Source organism: Salmo salar, chromosome ssa15, assembly GCF_905237065.1.
Source record: "Salmo salar chromosome ssa15, Ssal_v3.1, whole genome shotgun sequence".
NCBI lineage: Eukaryota > Metazoa > Chordata > Actinopteri > Salmoniformes > Salmonidae > Salmo > Salmo salar.
Window position 1 is genome coordinate 59,686,496 of NC_059456.1, and position 17,522 is coordinate 59,704,017.

The window sequence follows — 17,522 nt, forward strand, 5'->3', positions numbered from 1 at the left end:
GCCTGAATGCAGGGACTGGGAGACTAGCCAGGATCGAGGCAAAGATGAACGGAGCAAAGTACAGAGATCCTTGATTAAAACCTGCTCAGGACCTCGGACTGGGGCGAAGATTCACCTTCCAACAGGACAATGTCCCGAAGCCACTCTTGCGTTGTGTGCTTAGGGTCAAGTCTCTGAATGTCCTTGAGTGGCCTAGCCAGAGCCCGGACTTGAACCTGATTGAACATCTTCAGAGAGACCTGAAAATAATTGTGCAGCAATGCTCCCCATCCAACCTGACAGAGCTTGAGAGGACCTGAATAGGAGAAACTCCCCAAATAAAGGTGTGCCAATCTTGTGGTGTCACCATCAAAGTACTGAGTAAAGGGTCTGAATACTTATGCAATATTTCAGTTTTTATAATTTAGCAAAAATGTGTTAACCTGTTTTTGCTTTGTCATTATGGGGTATTGTTTGTAGATTGATGTAAAAAAAAAAATTTAAAAAAAAATTATATTCAAGTGTGGAATAATTCCAGGGGTCTGAATACTTTCTGAAGTATATGTACATTATATATTTATATTCTGGCATTACTGCACAGTTGGAGCTAGAAACACAAGCATTTCACTGCACTTGCAATAACATCTGCGAATCTGTGTACGCGACCAATACACTTTGATTTGGGTGTGGGGTGTGTTTTGATTTGGGTGTGGTTTGATGTAGGTTTGATGTAGGTGTCCTTGCCACCACCAAGATACACCCATCTGTCAGAACCTTGCCTGCAGTTGTTTCCCCCCCACTCAATCACAACGAACAAACCTCCTGCAGATTGAATTCAATAACAACAGGCAGATATACAGTGAGGGGAAAAAAGTATTTGATCCCCTGCTGATTTTGTACGTTTGCCCACGGACAAAGAAATGATCAGTCTATAATTTTAATGGTAGGTTTATTTGAACAGTGAGAGAAAAATATTTTTTTCCATCACTGTTCATGTTACTGTGACCACAAACACACATAGTCATTGTTCTATTCTCAACGGCAGTTACAATGGTCATAGCTGACACACAAACAGGTATTATATTTAAGTTTGAACAGGTCAGATAAAACCTACCCAATTATGGTCTCCCCATCAAACAACAGAGGCTGGCATCTGGAAAAAGCTTCTACAGTCCTCTCCAACTGTAGAAATAGGCTGAGTTGAGGCAGAGTTCATTTGTGACTGATGGAATGAAAAGGGTGTTGCAAATACTGGACATTTCTTCTATACTATATTATTAGTAATCACATTCAGTCCCACATTGTGGATGTGTTGAGTGCCTGGTCTCTCTCCATTCAGAGACAGTATCAAGCCTGTCTGTTGGTCAGGACTTCATCACATCTTGCAAGTCTCCAAGTGCTGGCTCCATAGATGCATTTGTGAACACAGTCACTGTTCTATTACCAATGCCTGTTAGGGTATGTGATATCTGACAAATAAACATGTACTATGATGAAGTTTGAACAGGTCATACTAAACCTACCTAATTCTGGTCTCCCCATCGATGACTGTTGGTGAGCAGGCAAGAGGTGGGTGGAGGTAAGGTCTTTGCCAGCGCCCTACATTATCAATGGTGGTTATGATTAGTGTGGTGGAACCAACCTGATCGCTGCATTCACCTTTCTGTTTCACTTCAGGGATGTAGTTCTGAGGGAGCATGCAATTGGCACGCTGACTGCAGGAATGTCCTCTAGAGCTGTTGCCAGAGAATTTAGTGTTCATTTCTCTACCATAATGTCGTTTTAGAGAATTTGGCAGTACGTCCAACCGGCCTCACAACCGCAGACCATGTGTAACCATGCCAACCCAGGACCTCCACATCCGGCTTCTTTACCTGCGGGATCATCTGAGGCCAGCCACTCGGACAGTTGATGAAACTGGGTTTGCACAATCAAAGAATTTCTGCACAAATTTTCAAAAACTGTCTCAGTGAAGATTATCTGCGTGCTCGTCGTCCTCACCAGGGTCTTGACCTGACTGAAGCTAATAATGTCCCAGTTCTTCAATGACCTGCATACTCACCTGACATGTCACACGTTGAGCACGTTTGGGATGCTCTGGATTGACGTGTATGACCGCATGTTCCAGTTCCCGCCAATATCTAGCAACTTCGCACGGCCATTAAAGAGAAGTAGGACAACATTCCACAGGCCACAATCAACAGCCTAATCAACTCAATCCAAAGGAGATGTTGCGATGCATGAGGCAAATGGTGGTCCCACCAGGTACTGCCTGGTTTTCTGATCCACGCTTCTAGCATTTTGAAGTGCATCACAGATCAGCCATTTTCACTTGGAAGAGGCTACCATTAAACATTTCGCTCCCTGCTTTTACATGACCATCCGTTCTGGTCTGGATTTTATCAATTTTTATTACGGTTCTGGTTAGCGATTGGATCACTGTCATGGATTTGTATCACTGTCATGGATTTGTATCAGCGACTGTATCACCGTCATGGTTATTTTATCTATTGTCGCCCTGGATGTCTGCCTAGTTGAGGGCCTCTCTTCGGCTTCCTCCTGTTACCTGCTGCGTTGCTCCCCGCCTGCCCTGTTCTGTCTCTTCCAGTCTGGTACAGGTGCCCCCGTCACTCTCTCTCTCCCCAGAGCTTTGCTCACCTACATCATACACCGCATACTTTTTACTGATCTGCTGTTGGACTATTTGATTAGGGATTCTTGCTATGCTTGTATTATTATTTAGGAACGGTTTTATATGAAGTCGTAGCTCATTTTAATATTAGTGTTTAGTGTTGTGTTGGCTACATCTTAGATTCTTCTGTTAACTTTGTGGTTAGTGGTGTGTTTTCTCTTATGTTAATTAATAGGGCAATAAATGAACGTGCTGCTGTCTACCCTTGGCTTTTACATTGGCAATACTTTTTAGAGCCCTTTGCTCTGTGAATGGGGAAATATGACTTTCTCCCTCATGCCTTGGGAGAAAGCACACGCTTGCTCTAGAAATGTGCGTGTGAACTTTGCACATTTCTAACAAACAACAATGGAGAAATCGGACTCATCCGCTTACATGTCAGGACTGTTCTCTTGGTACTTAACCATGTCTCTGGACTTTACACATCTCCTGAAATATGTGGCATTAAAGACTCTGGAGACGGGATTGTCATTCAAGTGCTGTCTGTAAATCCAAATGTTGTAACCCCCGATCTAGACTTGCCATTATCTTGCTGCTTCTACTGTCTGGAAATGTGCAATCTAACCCAGGTCCTGACATTTTTACCCCTGCAAAATTAAGTAGTCAGAGTGGCCTGAAATTTCGGCATATGAATGTAAGCCTTCTGCCGAAGATGGATAGATATTTTGGGAAAATATGGATAACAACTGCCGACACTGATGTATTTATGCTTTCTGAAACCTGGTTCAGAAAATCTATTAGACAAAAATATTGGCATAAATGGTAACAATGTTTTTCGTGCAGATCGTAAATCTAAGGGTGGTGATGTTGCTGTACTGTATACGTAAAAGACAAGTTCTCGTGGCTGTTCTGATTTCTGTTAATTAACCTAAACAATTTGAATCTGTCTTTGAACCTAAACCTCAGCTCATCTTGAAATGTTGTATCTTATTGTTATAGACCTACTACTGCTGGCTCTCTGGATTGTATTTTTGAATTGTTATCACAGCATGTCAACTCTGAGTTTGTCTTGATGGGTGATCTGAATCAGGACTGGTTAACATTAGCTCTGATCAACTAAAAATGATATTTACATTTAAGTCATTTAGCAGACGGTCTTATCCAGAGCGACTTACAAATTGGTGGATTCACCTTATGATATCCAGTGGAACAACCACTTTACAATAGTGCACCTAAATCTTTTAGGGGGGGGATTAGAAGGATTACTTTATCCTATCCTAGGTATTCCTTAAAGAGGTGGGGTTTCAGGTGTCTCCGGAAGGTGGTGATTGACTCCGCTGTCCTGGCGTCGTGAGGGAGCTTGTTCCACCATTGGGGTTCCAGAGCAGCGAACAGTTTTGACTGGGCTGAGCGGGAACTGTGCTTCCGCTGAGGTAGGGAGGCGAGCAGGCCAGAGGTGGATGAACGCAGTGCCCTTCTTTGGGTGTAGGGACTGATCAGAGCCTGAAGGTACGGAGGTGCCGTTCCCCTCACAGCTCCGTAGGCAAGCACCATGGTCTTGTAGCAGATGCGAGCTTCAACTGGAAGCCAGTGGAGTGTGCGGAGGAGCGGGGTGACGTGAGAGAACTTGTGAAGGTTGAACACCAGACGGGCTGCAGCGTTCTGGATGAGTTGTAGGGGTTTAATGGCACAGGTAGGGTGCCCCGCCAACAGCGAGTTGCAGTAATCCAGACGGGAGATGACAAGTGCCTGGATTAGGACCTGCGCCGCTTCCTGTGTAAGGCAGGGTCGTACTCTGCGAATGTTGTAGAGCATGAACCTACAGGATCGGGTCACCGCCTTGATGTTAGCGGAGAACGACAGGGTGTTGTCCAGGGTCACGCCAAGGCTCTTAGCACTCTGGGAGGAGGACACAATGGAGTTGTGAACCGTGATGGCGAGACAAAGTGCCTGATGCTGGCAACTGTCCTGGATCCACGTTACCAGAGCTACGCCTCACCTCAGGGACAGCACTAGAGAAAGCAAAAGAGTGGCTGAAGGAGGAATCTGACCTACTAAGGAAATCAAATCCCAGAGCCACAGCAGAAGGGACTAGTGAAGAGGAGGACACAGATTCAGGTGCAAAGAGGCAAAGAGTCCGGGTAGATCAGCCACCCAGTCTGGTGGACAGCCTCTACAATAGAATCCTTGGAAGCCAAGAGGGCAAGGCTGAAGTCCAGTGCCGTTTTGAAATTGAGTTGGAGCGTTACCTCACAGAGCCATTGACAGAAAGAGTGGCTTGTCTTTGGAGTGTTGGAAGCAGAATGACGACAGACTTCAATCACTCGCTCCACTGGCAAAAACGTTTCTCTGTCCCAAGCGAGAGAGTGTTCAGTGAGGTGGGGATCATTTATGATAAGCGGAGGAGCAGACTGACAGGGGAACATGCAGACAAGCTCTGCTTTCTGCTCTACAACCTAAAACTTCTTAACTGGGAATATTGAAGACTCATGTTTAAAAGTTACCACCAGCTTTCATATTTTTTCATGTTCTGAACTTAAATGTTAGCTTTTTTACTTGCCACATATTGCACATTTACTTGCTTCTCCAACACTGTGTTTTTGTGTTACTTAAACCAAATTGAACATGTTTCATTATTTATTTGAGACTAAATTGAATTTATTTACACTACCATTCAAAAGTTTCTGGTCACTTAGAAATGTCCTTGTTTATTAAAGAAAAGCTTTTTTTGTCCATTTAAAATAACATCAAATTGATCAGAAATCCAGTGTAGACATTGTTAATGTTGTAAATGACTGTTGTAGCTGGAAACAAGATTTTTTTATGGAATATCTACATAGGCGTACAGAGGCCCATTATCAGCAACCATCACTCCTGTGTTCCAATGGCACGTTGTGTTAGCTAATCCAAGTTTATCATTTTAAAAGGCTAATTGATCATTGCAAAAGTTTTCTAATGATCTTTGCACAGCTGAAAACTGTAGTACTGATTAAAGAAGCAATAAAACTGGCCTTAAATGTGTTGTCCAACTCTAGCGCCTGAGTGTCCACATACAGAGTTATGCTCCTGTGTGTGTTGGGCCTGATGAGATTAGCGCCTCGGCGGTGACAGATTACCTGTAACCATGATCTGTTGTCGTGGGGATTAACTTCCCAGCATTCCGTGAAGCGCTCCATGCTGTGAAGTACCAGAACACTGGGGGACAGCCCACTGAGAGGGGAGAGAGCAGCTAAGAGTTGAGGGGCGCTAAAGTTAGGCTAATCCCCTTCTCCTGTGACCTGAGAGGAAGGGGGGGGGGGGGCGCTGACAACCTCACCTGGTGAGAAAGGGAAATGGGGAAGGAAATAAAGAGTAAGAGGAGAGAGTATGGCTGGATAGACGAACAAGAGAGGAAGCCTACTTCTTCAGAAAGGGGGAGAAAGGAGGTAACAAGAAAGGGGGTACTGAGAGGAAGGATGAGGGGAAAGAAAGGAGGAGCAAGACGGGGAAAAAAAAGTTCTAGTGTTCTAGAGCCCCTCAGACAACTTTTGTCTCGACCTTGTTCTTTATAGGTTTTTTTCCTCTGTTATCAACTGTCAGAACCCCCACATTAGGCAAAGTTTTCTATCTTATCTTTCATTTGACATTTTAGTCATTTAGCAGACACTTTTATCCAGAGCAACTGAGGTCATAAATTTCTATTTAAAAAAAAAAATCTATACTGGTCCCCCGTGTAAATCGAACCCGCAACCCTGGCATTACAAGTGCCATGCTCTACCAACTGAGCCACATAGTTACTTGTAATTCATTTTCTGATATTAGTAATTGACTTCATTGTAGTTTTTGTGGTGTTAAAAATGGAGTGGCTGCGGTTCCGAATTTTCTGGAACCCAACTTGCTGTGTTTAATGATAGAGATTTCTGTGTGTTTGAAGGATTTTTTTTTTAAATGTAGCTGCTGCCCACTCTGCTGTCTACGTAGCTTCCGCGTCCCCTTCCTTGACATGGAGGATAAACTTCATGTTGTACATTAAGACCAATTTTTTTTACAGTCTATGCTAAAGACATGGTTGACATGTTCAAACTATGCATTCCATGTCTCAAGCACGATTTCGTGTTCTTTTTTCAGAATAGGTGTTAGGCTACATGTAGCTATCATGTTATACACAAGCGACATGATCAACATGTTTGTACAAACTTTGCAAACATAAGTGTGACACAAAGGCACTCTAGCGATTTCATGTTCTTCTTAGCTGCTGAGTTGCATGTAGTCTCGGGAACCCTGACCCTAGGCAACACAGTGACTAGGGTCTGGTTTCAATGATAGACTCTTTTGGCATAGAGGAACTACGTCACTACTTTATCTGCTTTAATAAAATACAGAATATTAGCTAGCAAGATGGAGATCACGGTGGGTATTTTTAATGAGTGCATTTCGCAAGTGGCTAGTTTGCATTAACTACCTTAAAGATGTGCTCTGGTACTTGGGCAACAAAGTATTTTTTAAACCTCCCGCTTTGGGATGGATGTGTCAATGTGTAGCTCATACATACATATGTACATGCATACATGCATACATACATACATACATACATACATACATACTCTATGAGCAGAATTTCTGTTTTACCTCAATTAGCCACGAAATCCCTTGTTTGAAAGCGACTGTTTTCTTGAAGCTGTGCTATGCCATTTTCCTACATTTCCCCCCACATGGGCCAGCCCCCTAGCAATTCAAGTTCTAGCCCAGGAGCTCCAGCCCCTCACATTTGAGTGACAGCTAGCAAGAGGTATGCCCAGCAATATCCAATGAGGATGCAGGGCAGGCCCAACGGCTCAATGGACACAGCATTAAAAGATCGAGAGAGGGCAATGATGTGGTGCGCATATGTGACGTAGTATGCAATTTTCAGGGACCACTTTTGCTTGCAAGTGCTACTTTCAGAACTACTGGCTAAAAAGTATACAAAAGTACTGTAGAATCTCTTTAACTAAAACCACTGCAAAGGTTTTGCCAGCAAACTTGGGTTTTGAATCACAACGTTCTGGCATGTATGACCTTGTGATTTGTTGGGAGAGTCCCCATAATATTTTTTTATTTTCTCGATGTAGGCAGTGTCTAGTTCCTCTATGCCAAAATAGTCTATCATTGAAACCAGACCCTAGTCACTGTGTTACGGTCCAAATGCAAAGTAGACAGCCTTCGGCCCTAAATCCAATTGAGGGATGGTGATGAACGGAGTGGCAATGTCCTTGGTGGAAATATTGAAGTTGAGCTTCAGCTACTGTTACCTTTAGCTGGCTAGCAATTTTGTATAGTTTGGTCCTTTATTCCGAATTCCCAAAAATATGTTTATGAAGCTAGCTACGTGTTTTTTATTGGCTCCTCACTACGAGTCCGAGCCACTTTGAGCGTCATTCCGATTTGCCAACGCTAAAATCAATGTTATTTTAATTTTTTTTATCCAGCCGTGTTGAGTAAATTTCACACTTTGTGGCCACCGAACTTTGACACGTGACTACAGATTGCATTGAATTGTGGGCTAGATCAACCCGGCAAGTGATCAAAGTTGTTCACTTGCTTCCTCAAGCTAAAAAGAGGGCCGAGAAGGTAATTTTTGAATTGGACCGCCACTTAAGATGGCAATCAAACTGCGTCCTGTTTCGAAGGGGATTCCCCCGAGGGAAACTGGCTAGCACGGTGGTGCTCATTAAAAGCAAGTCTAAGAAGTGGTAGATCTGTTCTATAGATCTGTAATATAACTATGGCAGGACCCAAAGGGCTGAAATGTTGGATGTCTACCCTTACTAAGGACTTACACTTGGTGATGATGTAGTGTTCCCATGAGTGACAGAACACTGAGCCAATCACAGCGCAATGCTCCTATTTTTTGCTGGCTACTCAACACAATTATCTTGCCAAAGGAGAAGTGCTCACTAACAGGGATGGAAACAAATTTGTACACAACATTTGAGAGAAATAAGCTTTTTGTGCATATGGAAAATGTCTGGGATCTTTGATTTCAGCTCATAAAACATGGGACCGACACTTTATATGTTGCGTTTTATATTTTTGTTCAGTGTAGTTCAGTCCTTGACCAATCATTTTCTGTACTATGTATTATTTCATGTGGAGCCCAGGAAGAGTAGCTGCTGCTTTTGCATTGTGTTCTAATGTGCTGCAGGTCGCTTCAGTGAAACATTTCATGAAATTTACATTCCAGTGCTCTTTAAACAGCAACTTACATTTCTTTAGAGTCCGGTCACCACACCCACTGTCTACTCTCTCGCTATCTCTAAGATCATCCAAAGTGCATCCGAGCTTGGTGAGCAGTATGCTAACTTTTTTTATTCTTCAGTCCTCAATATGGATTTTTTTAATAGCCATTCCCCAGAGAGAGAGGTCATGAGCAGATGCGCTCCCACATTTTTCAGCATGTTTTAAAAAATAGATGGATTTGGAGTTAGACAAACTTAGATTTTTGGGGATGGACATATACAGGATGCTATCCTAAACAACATAAGCTTCACTCCAAACCTACAACCTGATTTTGGATGGAATTACTTGGAATGTTTCCTACACTCAAGGATTATTATTCCCAAACTATACAGTCATGGCCAAAAATTGAGAATGACACACATATTAATTTCCACAAAGTCTGCTGCTTCAGTGTCTTTACATATTTTTGTCAGATGTTACTATGGAATACTGAAGTATAATTACAAGCATTTCATAAGTGTCAAAGGCCTTTATTGACAATTACATTAAGTTGATGCAAAGATTCTATATTTGCAGTGTTGACCCTTCTTTTCAAGACCTCTGCAAAGCCTCCCTGGCATGCTGTCAATTGGCTTCTGGGCCACATCCTGACTGATGGCATCCCATTCTTGCATAATCAATGCTTGGAGTTTGTCAGAATTATTGGGTTTTTGTTTGTCCACCCACCTCTTCAGGATTGACCACAAGTTCTCAATGGGATTAAGGTCTGGGGAGTTTCCTGGCCATGGACCCAAACTATTGATATTTTGTTCCCCGAGCCACTTAGTTATCACTTTTGCCAAATGTCAAGGTGCTCCATCATGCTGGAAAAGTCATTGTTCATCACCAAACTATTTCTGGATGGTTGGGAGAAGTTGCTCTCGGAGGATGTGTTGGTACCATTCTTTATTCATGGCTGTGTTCTTAGGCAAAATTGTGAGTGTGCCCACTCCCTTGGCTGAGAAGCAACCCGACACATGAATGGTCTCGGGATGCTTTACTGTTGGCATGACACAGGACTGATGGTAGCGCTCACCTTGTCTTCTCCGGACAAGCTTTTTTCCGGATGCCCCAAACAATCGGAAAGGGGATTCATCAGAGAAAATTACTTTACCCCAGTCCTCAGCAGTCCAATCCCTGTACCTTTTGCAGAATATCAGTCTGTCCCTGATGTTTTTCCTGGAGAGGAGTGGCTTCTTTGCTGCCCTTCTTGACACCAGGCCATCCTCCAAAAGTCTTCGCCTCACTGTGCGGGCAGATCCACTCACACCTGCCTGCTGCCATTCCTGAGCAAGCTCTGTACTGGTGGTGCCCCGATCCCGCAGCTGAATCAATTTTAGGAGACGGTCCTGGCGCTTGCTGGACTTTCTTGGGCGCCCTGAAGCCTTCTTCACAACAATTGAACCACTCTCCTTGAAGTTCTTGATGATCTGATAAATGGTTGATTTAGGTGCAATCTTACTGGCAGCAATATCCTTGCCTGTGAAGCCCTTTTTGTGCAAAGCAATGATGACGGCACATATTTCCTTGCAGGTAACCATGATTGACAGAGGAAGAACAATGATTCCAAGCACCACCCTCCTTTTGAAGCTTCCAGTCTGTTATTCGAACTCAATCAGTACGACCAAGTGTTAACGAGTGTTAACACCTGTGTGTTAATGAGAGAATCACTGACATGATGTCAGCTGGTCCTTTTGTGGCAGGGCTGAAATGCAGTGGAATTTTTGGGGGGGGATTCAGTTCATTTGCATGGCAAAGAGGGACTTTGAAATTAATTGCAATTCATCTGATCACTCTTCATAACATTCTGGAGTATATGCAAATTGCCATCATACAAACTAAGGCAGCAGACTTTGTGAAAATTAATATTTGTGTCATGCTCAAAACTTTTGGCCACAACTGTACATCAAATGTTCTGGCAAACAAGCAGAGACCTGAAAACCCCATCCAACCTGGAGTGAGTAAGGCTTAGTCTGAAGCATTTTTTTTTTACTTTCAAAAGCCAAGAAGAAAAATACATTACAATTATATATTTTACTTAATAAGGACTGAATGATCAAGCTACCAAGCTTTGCTAGGACAAAGAGAGACAACTTCAATTAGCACTGACGTGTGAAGCGAGAGGTGTCGAAGCCTTTTGAGCCCAAAAAAATGGCAGGTTACCCCACCCAGATCCAGAAGCCTTGAAGCCCCCTTCTGCTGTTCAAAGACCATCCACTGGCATTTTCTACAAGAAATCTGCCTCCAGAAATAAAAGCTTCTCCCAAGTGGGTGATACCTACTCCCATTGCCTGCTGCACTGCTGCTTGGATTCCACTTGGCGATCTGTTCACCGTCTACCCTGGCCTGTCTCCCCCTGTCTGGTAGGGGTAGACCATGACCCCCCCCCCCTTTTTCTCCCGAGCTTTCGCTCGCCTCCAGCACACATGCACTGTTGTGGCGAGTGACTCTGAACTTCCAATGGCTAGCCCCAAGTCGTTTATATATTAAAAAATAATGTTGTGTATTTTGCTATTTGCCTCATGACTCCTGCATACTTTGTTGACTATGAACTTTCTTTACCCAACCGTGGGACAGACTATGTTTGTTCCCAACACTCGGGACTCTGACTCTCTATTGGTTACACAGACTTTTGGCTTTCCATTCCATTCTAAACACCTCTTGCTGGCTTTGCATTCATGTTATCTGAAGAAATGTCGATACATTATGATCTTGTTGCCATCTGATGCACATTCAGATGTCATAAATCAGCACTGCAGAGCTCTCCCTGTACTATGTGCCTTGATTGTATTACTGCTGATGATATCTGGAAATGTTAATGTACACCCTGGCCCACCTACTGTTGCTAGCCCCAATTCTGACTTGTGCTCTGATATCTGCTTCACTGATTTCTGCTCCCATAAAAGCCTGGGTTTTCTGCACACTAACACGAGAAGCTTATTACCTGAAATGGATCAATTGAAAGTGTGGGTTCAGAGCTCCAATCCAGATGTGTTGGTCATTACTGAGACGTGGTTAAGGAAGAGTGTTTTGAATACTGATGTTAACCTTTCTGTCCACAAACAATTTGATTTGCTTGTTTTAAGTATTAAACTTTCAAATAGCTCTTTGTTGCTGGGTGTTATTGTCCTCCATCAGCACCGGCCTGTACCCTACCTGCCCTAAGCTCTCTCCTGGCCGCTTACACCAAGTCTGAATTTGTCCTGCTAGGTGACCTAAACTGGGACATGCTTAAAACCTCTTACATCTAGACGTTCCGCTAGCGGAACACCTGGCGTGGCGCGAATTACAAATTCCTCAAAAATACAAAAACTTCAATTTTTCAAACATATGACTATTTCACAGCATTTTAAAGACAAGACTCTCCTTTATCTAACCACACTGTCCGATTTCAAAAAGGCTTTACAGCGAAAGCAAAACATTAGATTATGTCAGCAGAGTACCAAGCCAGAAATAATCAGACACCCATTTTTCAAGCTAGCATATAATGTCACAAAAAACAAAACCACAGCTAAATGCAGCACTAACCTTTGATGATCTTCATCAGATGACAACCCTAGGACATTATGTTATACAATGCATGCATGTTTTGTTCAATCAAGTTCATATTTATATAAAAAAAACAGCTTTTTACATTAGCATGTGACGTTCAGAACTAGCATACCCCCGCAAACATCCGGTGAATTTACTAAATTACTCACGATAAACGTTCACAAAAAACATAACAATTATTTTAAGAATTATAGATACAGAACTCCTCTATGCACTCGATATGTCCGATTTTAAAATAGCTTTTCGGTGAAAGCACATTTTGCAATATTCTCAGTAGATAGCCCAGCCATCACGGCTAGCCATTTAGACACCGACCAAGTTTAGCCCTGATCAAACTCCGATTTACTATTCCAAAAGTTTCATTACCTTTGTTGTCTTCGTCATATCCGAATAGCGGCGTTTTGTTCGTGCGTTCCAGACACTATCCGAAATGGTAAAGAAGGGTCACGCGCATGGCGCAATTCGTGACAAAAAAAATCTAAATATTCCATTACCGTACTTCGAAGCATGTCAACCGCTGTTTAAAATCAATTTTTCAATTTTTCTCGTAGAAAAGCGATAATATTCCGACCGGGAATCTCCTTTTCGGCAAACAGAGGAAAAAATCACAAAGACGGGGGAGGCCAGGTCACGCGCCTTACCCCACAGTCCCTTGATCGGCCACTTGAGAAAGGCGATAATGTGTTTCAGCCTGGGGCTGGGATGACAACATTCTGTTTTTTCCCGGGCTCTGAGCGCCCATGGACGACGTAGGAAGTGTCACTTTAGAGCAGAGATCCTTTGTAAAAGATAGAGATGGCAAAGAAGTTCCAGAAATGGTCAGACAGGCCACTTCCTGTAAAGGAATCTCTCAGGTTTTGACCTGCCATTTGAGTTCTGTTATACTCAGACACCATTCAAACAGTTTTAGAAACTTTCGGGTGTTTTCTATCCATATATAATAAGTATATGCATATTCTAGTTACTGGGTAGGATTAGTAACCAGATTAAATCGGGTACGTTTTTTATCCAGCCGTGAAAATACTGCCCCCTAGCCATAAGAGGTTAAACTAAATCCTTAAGTCAGGATTCCTATTTGACTCAGCCATGCCTCCTTGCCCGTCCAACATTTCCTCATCTCCCACTCCTTTTAATGCGACTATCCCCAATGCTTCTCCCTCTTTTTCCCCTGCCCCACTACAAAGTTTCTCCCTGCATGCAGTCACTGAGTCTGAGGAGCTCCTGAAACTTGACCCCAAAAAAACATCTGGGTCAGATGGTTTAGACCCTTTCTTCTTTAAGGTTGCTGCCCCTATCATCGCCAAGCTGATCTCCGACCTTTTTAACCTGTCTCCTTTCTGGGGAGGTTGCCATTGCTTGGAAGGCAGCCAGGCTTAGTCCTTTATTTAAAGGGGGAGATCAAGCTGATCCAACTGTTATAGGCTTATTTCTATTTTGCCCTGTTTATCAAAAGTGTTGGAAAAACTTAAAATAATCAACTGACTGCCTTTTGTGATCTCTATAGTATTCTCTCGGGTATTCATTCTGGTTTCTGCACAGGTTATGGATGTGTGATTTTACGCTACTGCTACTCTGTTCATCATATATGCATAGTCACTTTAACCATATCTACATGTACATACTACCTCAATCAGCCTGACTAACCGGTGTCTGTATGTAGCCTCGCTACTTTTATAGCCTCGCTACTCTATATAGCTGTCTTTTTACTGTTGTTTTTTATTTCTTTACCTACCTATTGTTCACCTAATACCTTTTTGCACTATTGGTTAGAGCCTGTAAGTAAGCATTTCACTGTAAGGTCTACGCCTGTTGTATTCGGCGCACGTGACAAATAAACTTTGATTTGATATGTCACTGCAACTTTAAAGGTCCTCAATGATGTCACCATTGCCCTTGATTCTATGCAATGTTGTACTGCTATTTTTACTTACTTGGCCAAAGCTTTTGACACGGTAGACCATTCCATTCTTGTGGGCCGGCTAAGGAATATTGGTGTCTCTGAGGGGTCTTTGGCCTGGTTTGCTAACTACCTCTCTCAAAGAGTGCAGTGTTTAAAGTCAGAAAATCTGCTGTCTCAGCCACTGCCTGTCACCAAGGGGGTGCCCTACGCTCTTCTCAATTTACAGCAACATAGCTCAGGCAGTAGGAAGCTCTCTCATCCATTTATATGCAGATGATACAGTCTTATACTCAGCTGACCCCTCCCCGGATTTTGTGTTAAATGCTCTACAACATAGCTTTCTTAGTGTCCAACAAGCTTTCTCTACCCTTAACCTTGTTCTGAACACCTCCAAAACAAAGGTCATGTGGTTTGGTAAGAAGAATGCCCCTCTCCTCACAGGTGTGATTACTACCTCTGAGGGTTTAGAGCTTGAGGTAGTCACTCCCGAGTACTTGTATGAGGTATGGCTAGACAGTACACTGTCCTTCTCTCAGCACATGTGAAAGCTGCAGGCTAAAGTTAAATCTAGATGTGGTTTCCTCTATCGTAATCGCTCCTCTTTCACCCCAGCTGCCAAACTAACCCTGATTCAGATGACCATCCTACCCATGCTAGATTAGAGACATAATTTATAGATCAGCAGGTAAGGGTGCTCTCGAGCGGTTAGATGTTTTTTACCATTCGGCCATCAGATTTGCCACCAATACTCCTTATAGGACACATCACTGCACTCTATACTCCTCTGTAAACTGGTCATCTCTGTATACCCGTCGCAAGACCCACTGGTTGATGCTTATTTATAAAACCCTCTTAGGCCTTAGGCCTCACTCCCCCCTATCTGAGATATCTACTGCAGCCCTCATCCTCCACATACAACACCCGTTCTGCCAGACACATTCTGTTAAAGGTCCCCAAAGCATACACATCCCTGGGTTGCTCGTCTTTTCAGTTCGCTGAAGATAGCGAATGGAATGAGCTGCAACAAACACTCAAACTGGACAGTTTTATCTCAATCTCTTCATTCAAAGACTCAATCATGGACACTCTTACTGACAGTTGTGGCTGCTTTGTGTGATGTATTGTTGTCTCTACCTTCTTGCCCTTTGTGCTGTTGTGCTGTGCCCAATAATGTGTGTACCATGTTTTGTGCTGCTACCATGTTGTGTTGTTGTCATGTTGTGTTGTGTTGCTACCATGCTGTGTTGTCATGTGTTGCTGCCTTGCTATGTTGTTGTCTTAGGTCTCTCTTTATGTAGTGTTGTCTCTCTTGTCGTGTGTGTTTTGTCCTATATTTATATGTTTTTTTGTTGTTGTTTTTTTAATCACAGCCCCGTCTCCGCAGGAGGCCTTTTGGTAGGCCGTCATTGTAAATAATCATTTGTTCTTAACTGACTTGCCTAGTTAAATAAAGGTTAAATATATATATATTTTTAAATACAGTATTTCCAATGTAATTTCTATTTGTATGGCTCTTAACAGTAATTTTCCACTGAGGGATTCATACAAGGCTAGGCCCAAACGCCACAATGGCAAGCATGGGTCATTCACTCCGCATCTACTCTCCACTCTCATAGCTAGTGTGTGGTGAGTGTCTCTGGCACAAAATGGTTGCTGTGATTCACTCAGGTTAATAAAGCTAAGCCATTTCAGACAGTAAACCTGAGTGTTTGAATTAGCTGATATTGCAACAATTGGATTCCTCACTCTACTTTAATATGGCGGTATATTTAGTTGGCCAGTTTCTGCACACACATCCTCTGAGGTTTGCCACGTGCAAGCTATGTGCTGGTGTTTCTTGGTGACATGCTGTTGCTGTAACGTGTTACTCGCTATGCATGTCTGTTTTCTGCTCGCCGCCGCCACCCCCAGCCTGCTTTTGTTTCAGTCGGGGGGATTGGTATAGCTATACTGCGCTTACTGCCTGTAGTTTGTTATTATGGTAATGAGCTTTGCTATAGCAGTGAGCGATCCTGAAGCAGCGGAGCCAACCGCCAAGACCTAATGTATTGTCATTTTCTTTCTAATAAATGGTTAAAAGTAATACGTGGTGTTTTTCTGTCTGAACTACTCATTGGTGGTGGATTGATAGATGGTACCATACAGTGTGCTGTGAGACCAAGTGAAAAAGCTTTATAAATGTTTAGTATCAATATAATTTATCACTGACTTATACTTGACTCAATCTACAATGTAGCCAACTTTCCACTCGATAAGATCATGGTTTAGTTCAAGTGTTTGTTATACTCTAACTCTTGTCTTTATTTTAACCTACAATTTATGCTACCCTTATACAGTATGTTAGCTCTGGTCCCCCTAAGTCTGATTTCTCTCTGTGTTTCAGACCAACCTGCCCATCTTCAAGTTGAAGGAGTCTCGTGTGCGGAGACGGTACAGCGACTTTCAGTGGCTCAGAGGGGAGCTGGAGAGAGACAGCAAGGTGAGCCCTCTGGGGCTTTACAAGTCTCAATACACTTTACACAGGAATAATCGAATCAAACCTGAGAGATAAAGACAACAGTATAACTGATACAAGATTTTAACTTGTTAACATGTGTGTCCCTCTCAGGTGGTGGTACCCCCTCTCCCAGGGAAGGCTCTGTTCAGACAGCTGCCGTTCCGAGGGGACGATGGGATATTTGACGATTCTTTCATCGAGGAGCGGAGAGCTGGGCTGGAGCAGTTCCTCAACAAGTGAGTCTACACAGACGAGATCCTCCGCTTCCTAGAGCCAGGATGTTGTGTTTGGTTGCAATATTACAACTTTTTGATTGATGTCAGGCGTGTGTGTTTGTTAAACATTTCATTTGCAGCCACTCTTAGTTCAATCTTCACCTTAGGAGCCTATGAAACACTTAACATGAATCAGATTTTCTCTCGTCTTTCTTGGTGTCGTTAACAGACTGAACATATTCAGCAGGACGTCTACTCCTTCGTTCTCCTTCATAATTGGCTAGTAAAGGAACAAGAACAGCCAAAGAGGCCGCAAGTGCGTCCCTTAGTCCTTGTTTTTTTCCTAAATTAGTTTTATTTTATATGTGTAATTTTTGATAATTGAGTCTCAAATTACAGCGAGCGGTTCCTCGATGGGTGGTGTGTGCACCCCTGCTTATTTTTTTACCCAAGGTGTTCTCACTCGCACGTGGAGAACAATAAAAGTTACAGTGGTACTGTTATTATTTG

General features: G+C 43.0%; 1 protein-coding gene across 1 annotated transcript in view; it reads left to right on the plus strand.

Annotated features, from left to right (window-relative positions):
- snx3 (sorting nexin 3) overlaps nt 1–17,522 on the plus strand; it is a 33,343-nt gene that overhangs the window by 13,132 nt on the left and 2,689 nt on the right. The window contains exons 2-3 of the mRNA NM_001141411.1: nt 16,684–16,779; nt 16,909–17,033. Of these exons, the coding sequence (NP_001134883.1) occupies nt 16,684–16,779; nt 16,909–17,033 (221 nt within the window). The remainder of the gene's footprint in view (nt 1–16,683; nt 16,780–16,908; nt 17,034–17,522) is intronic.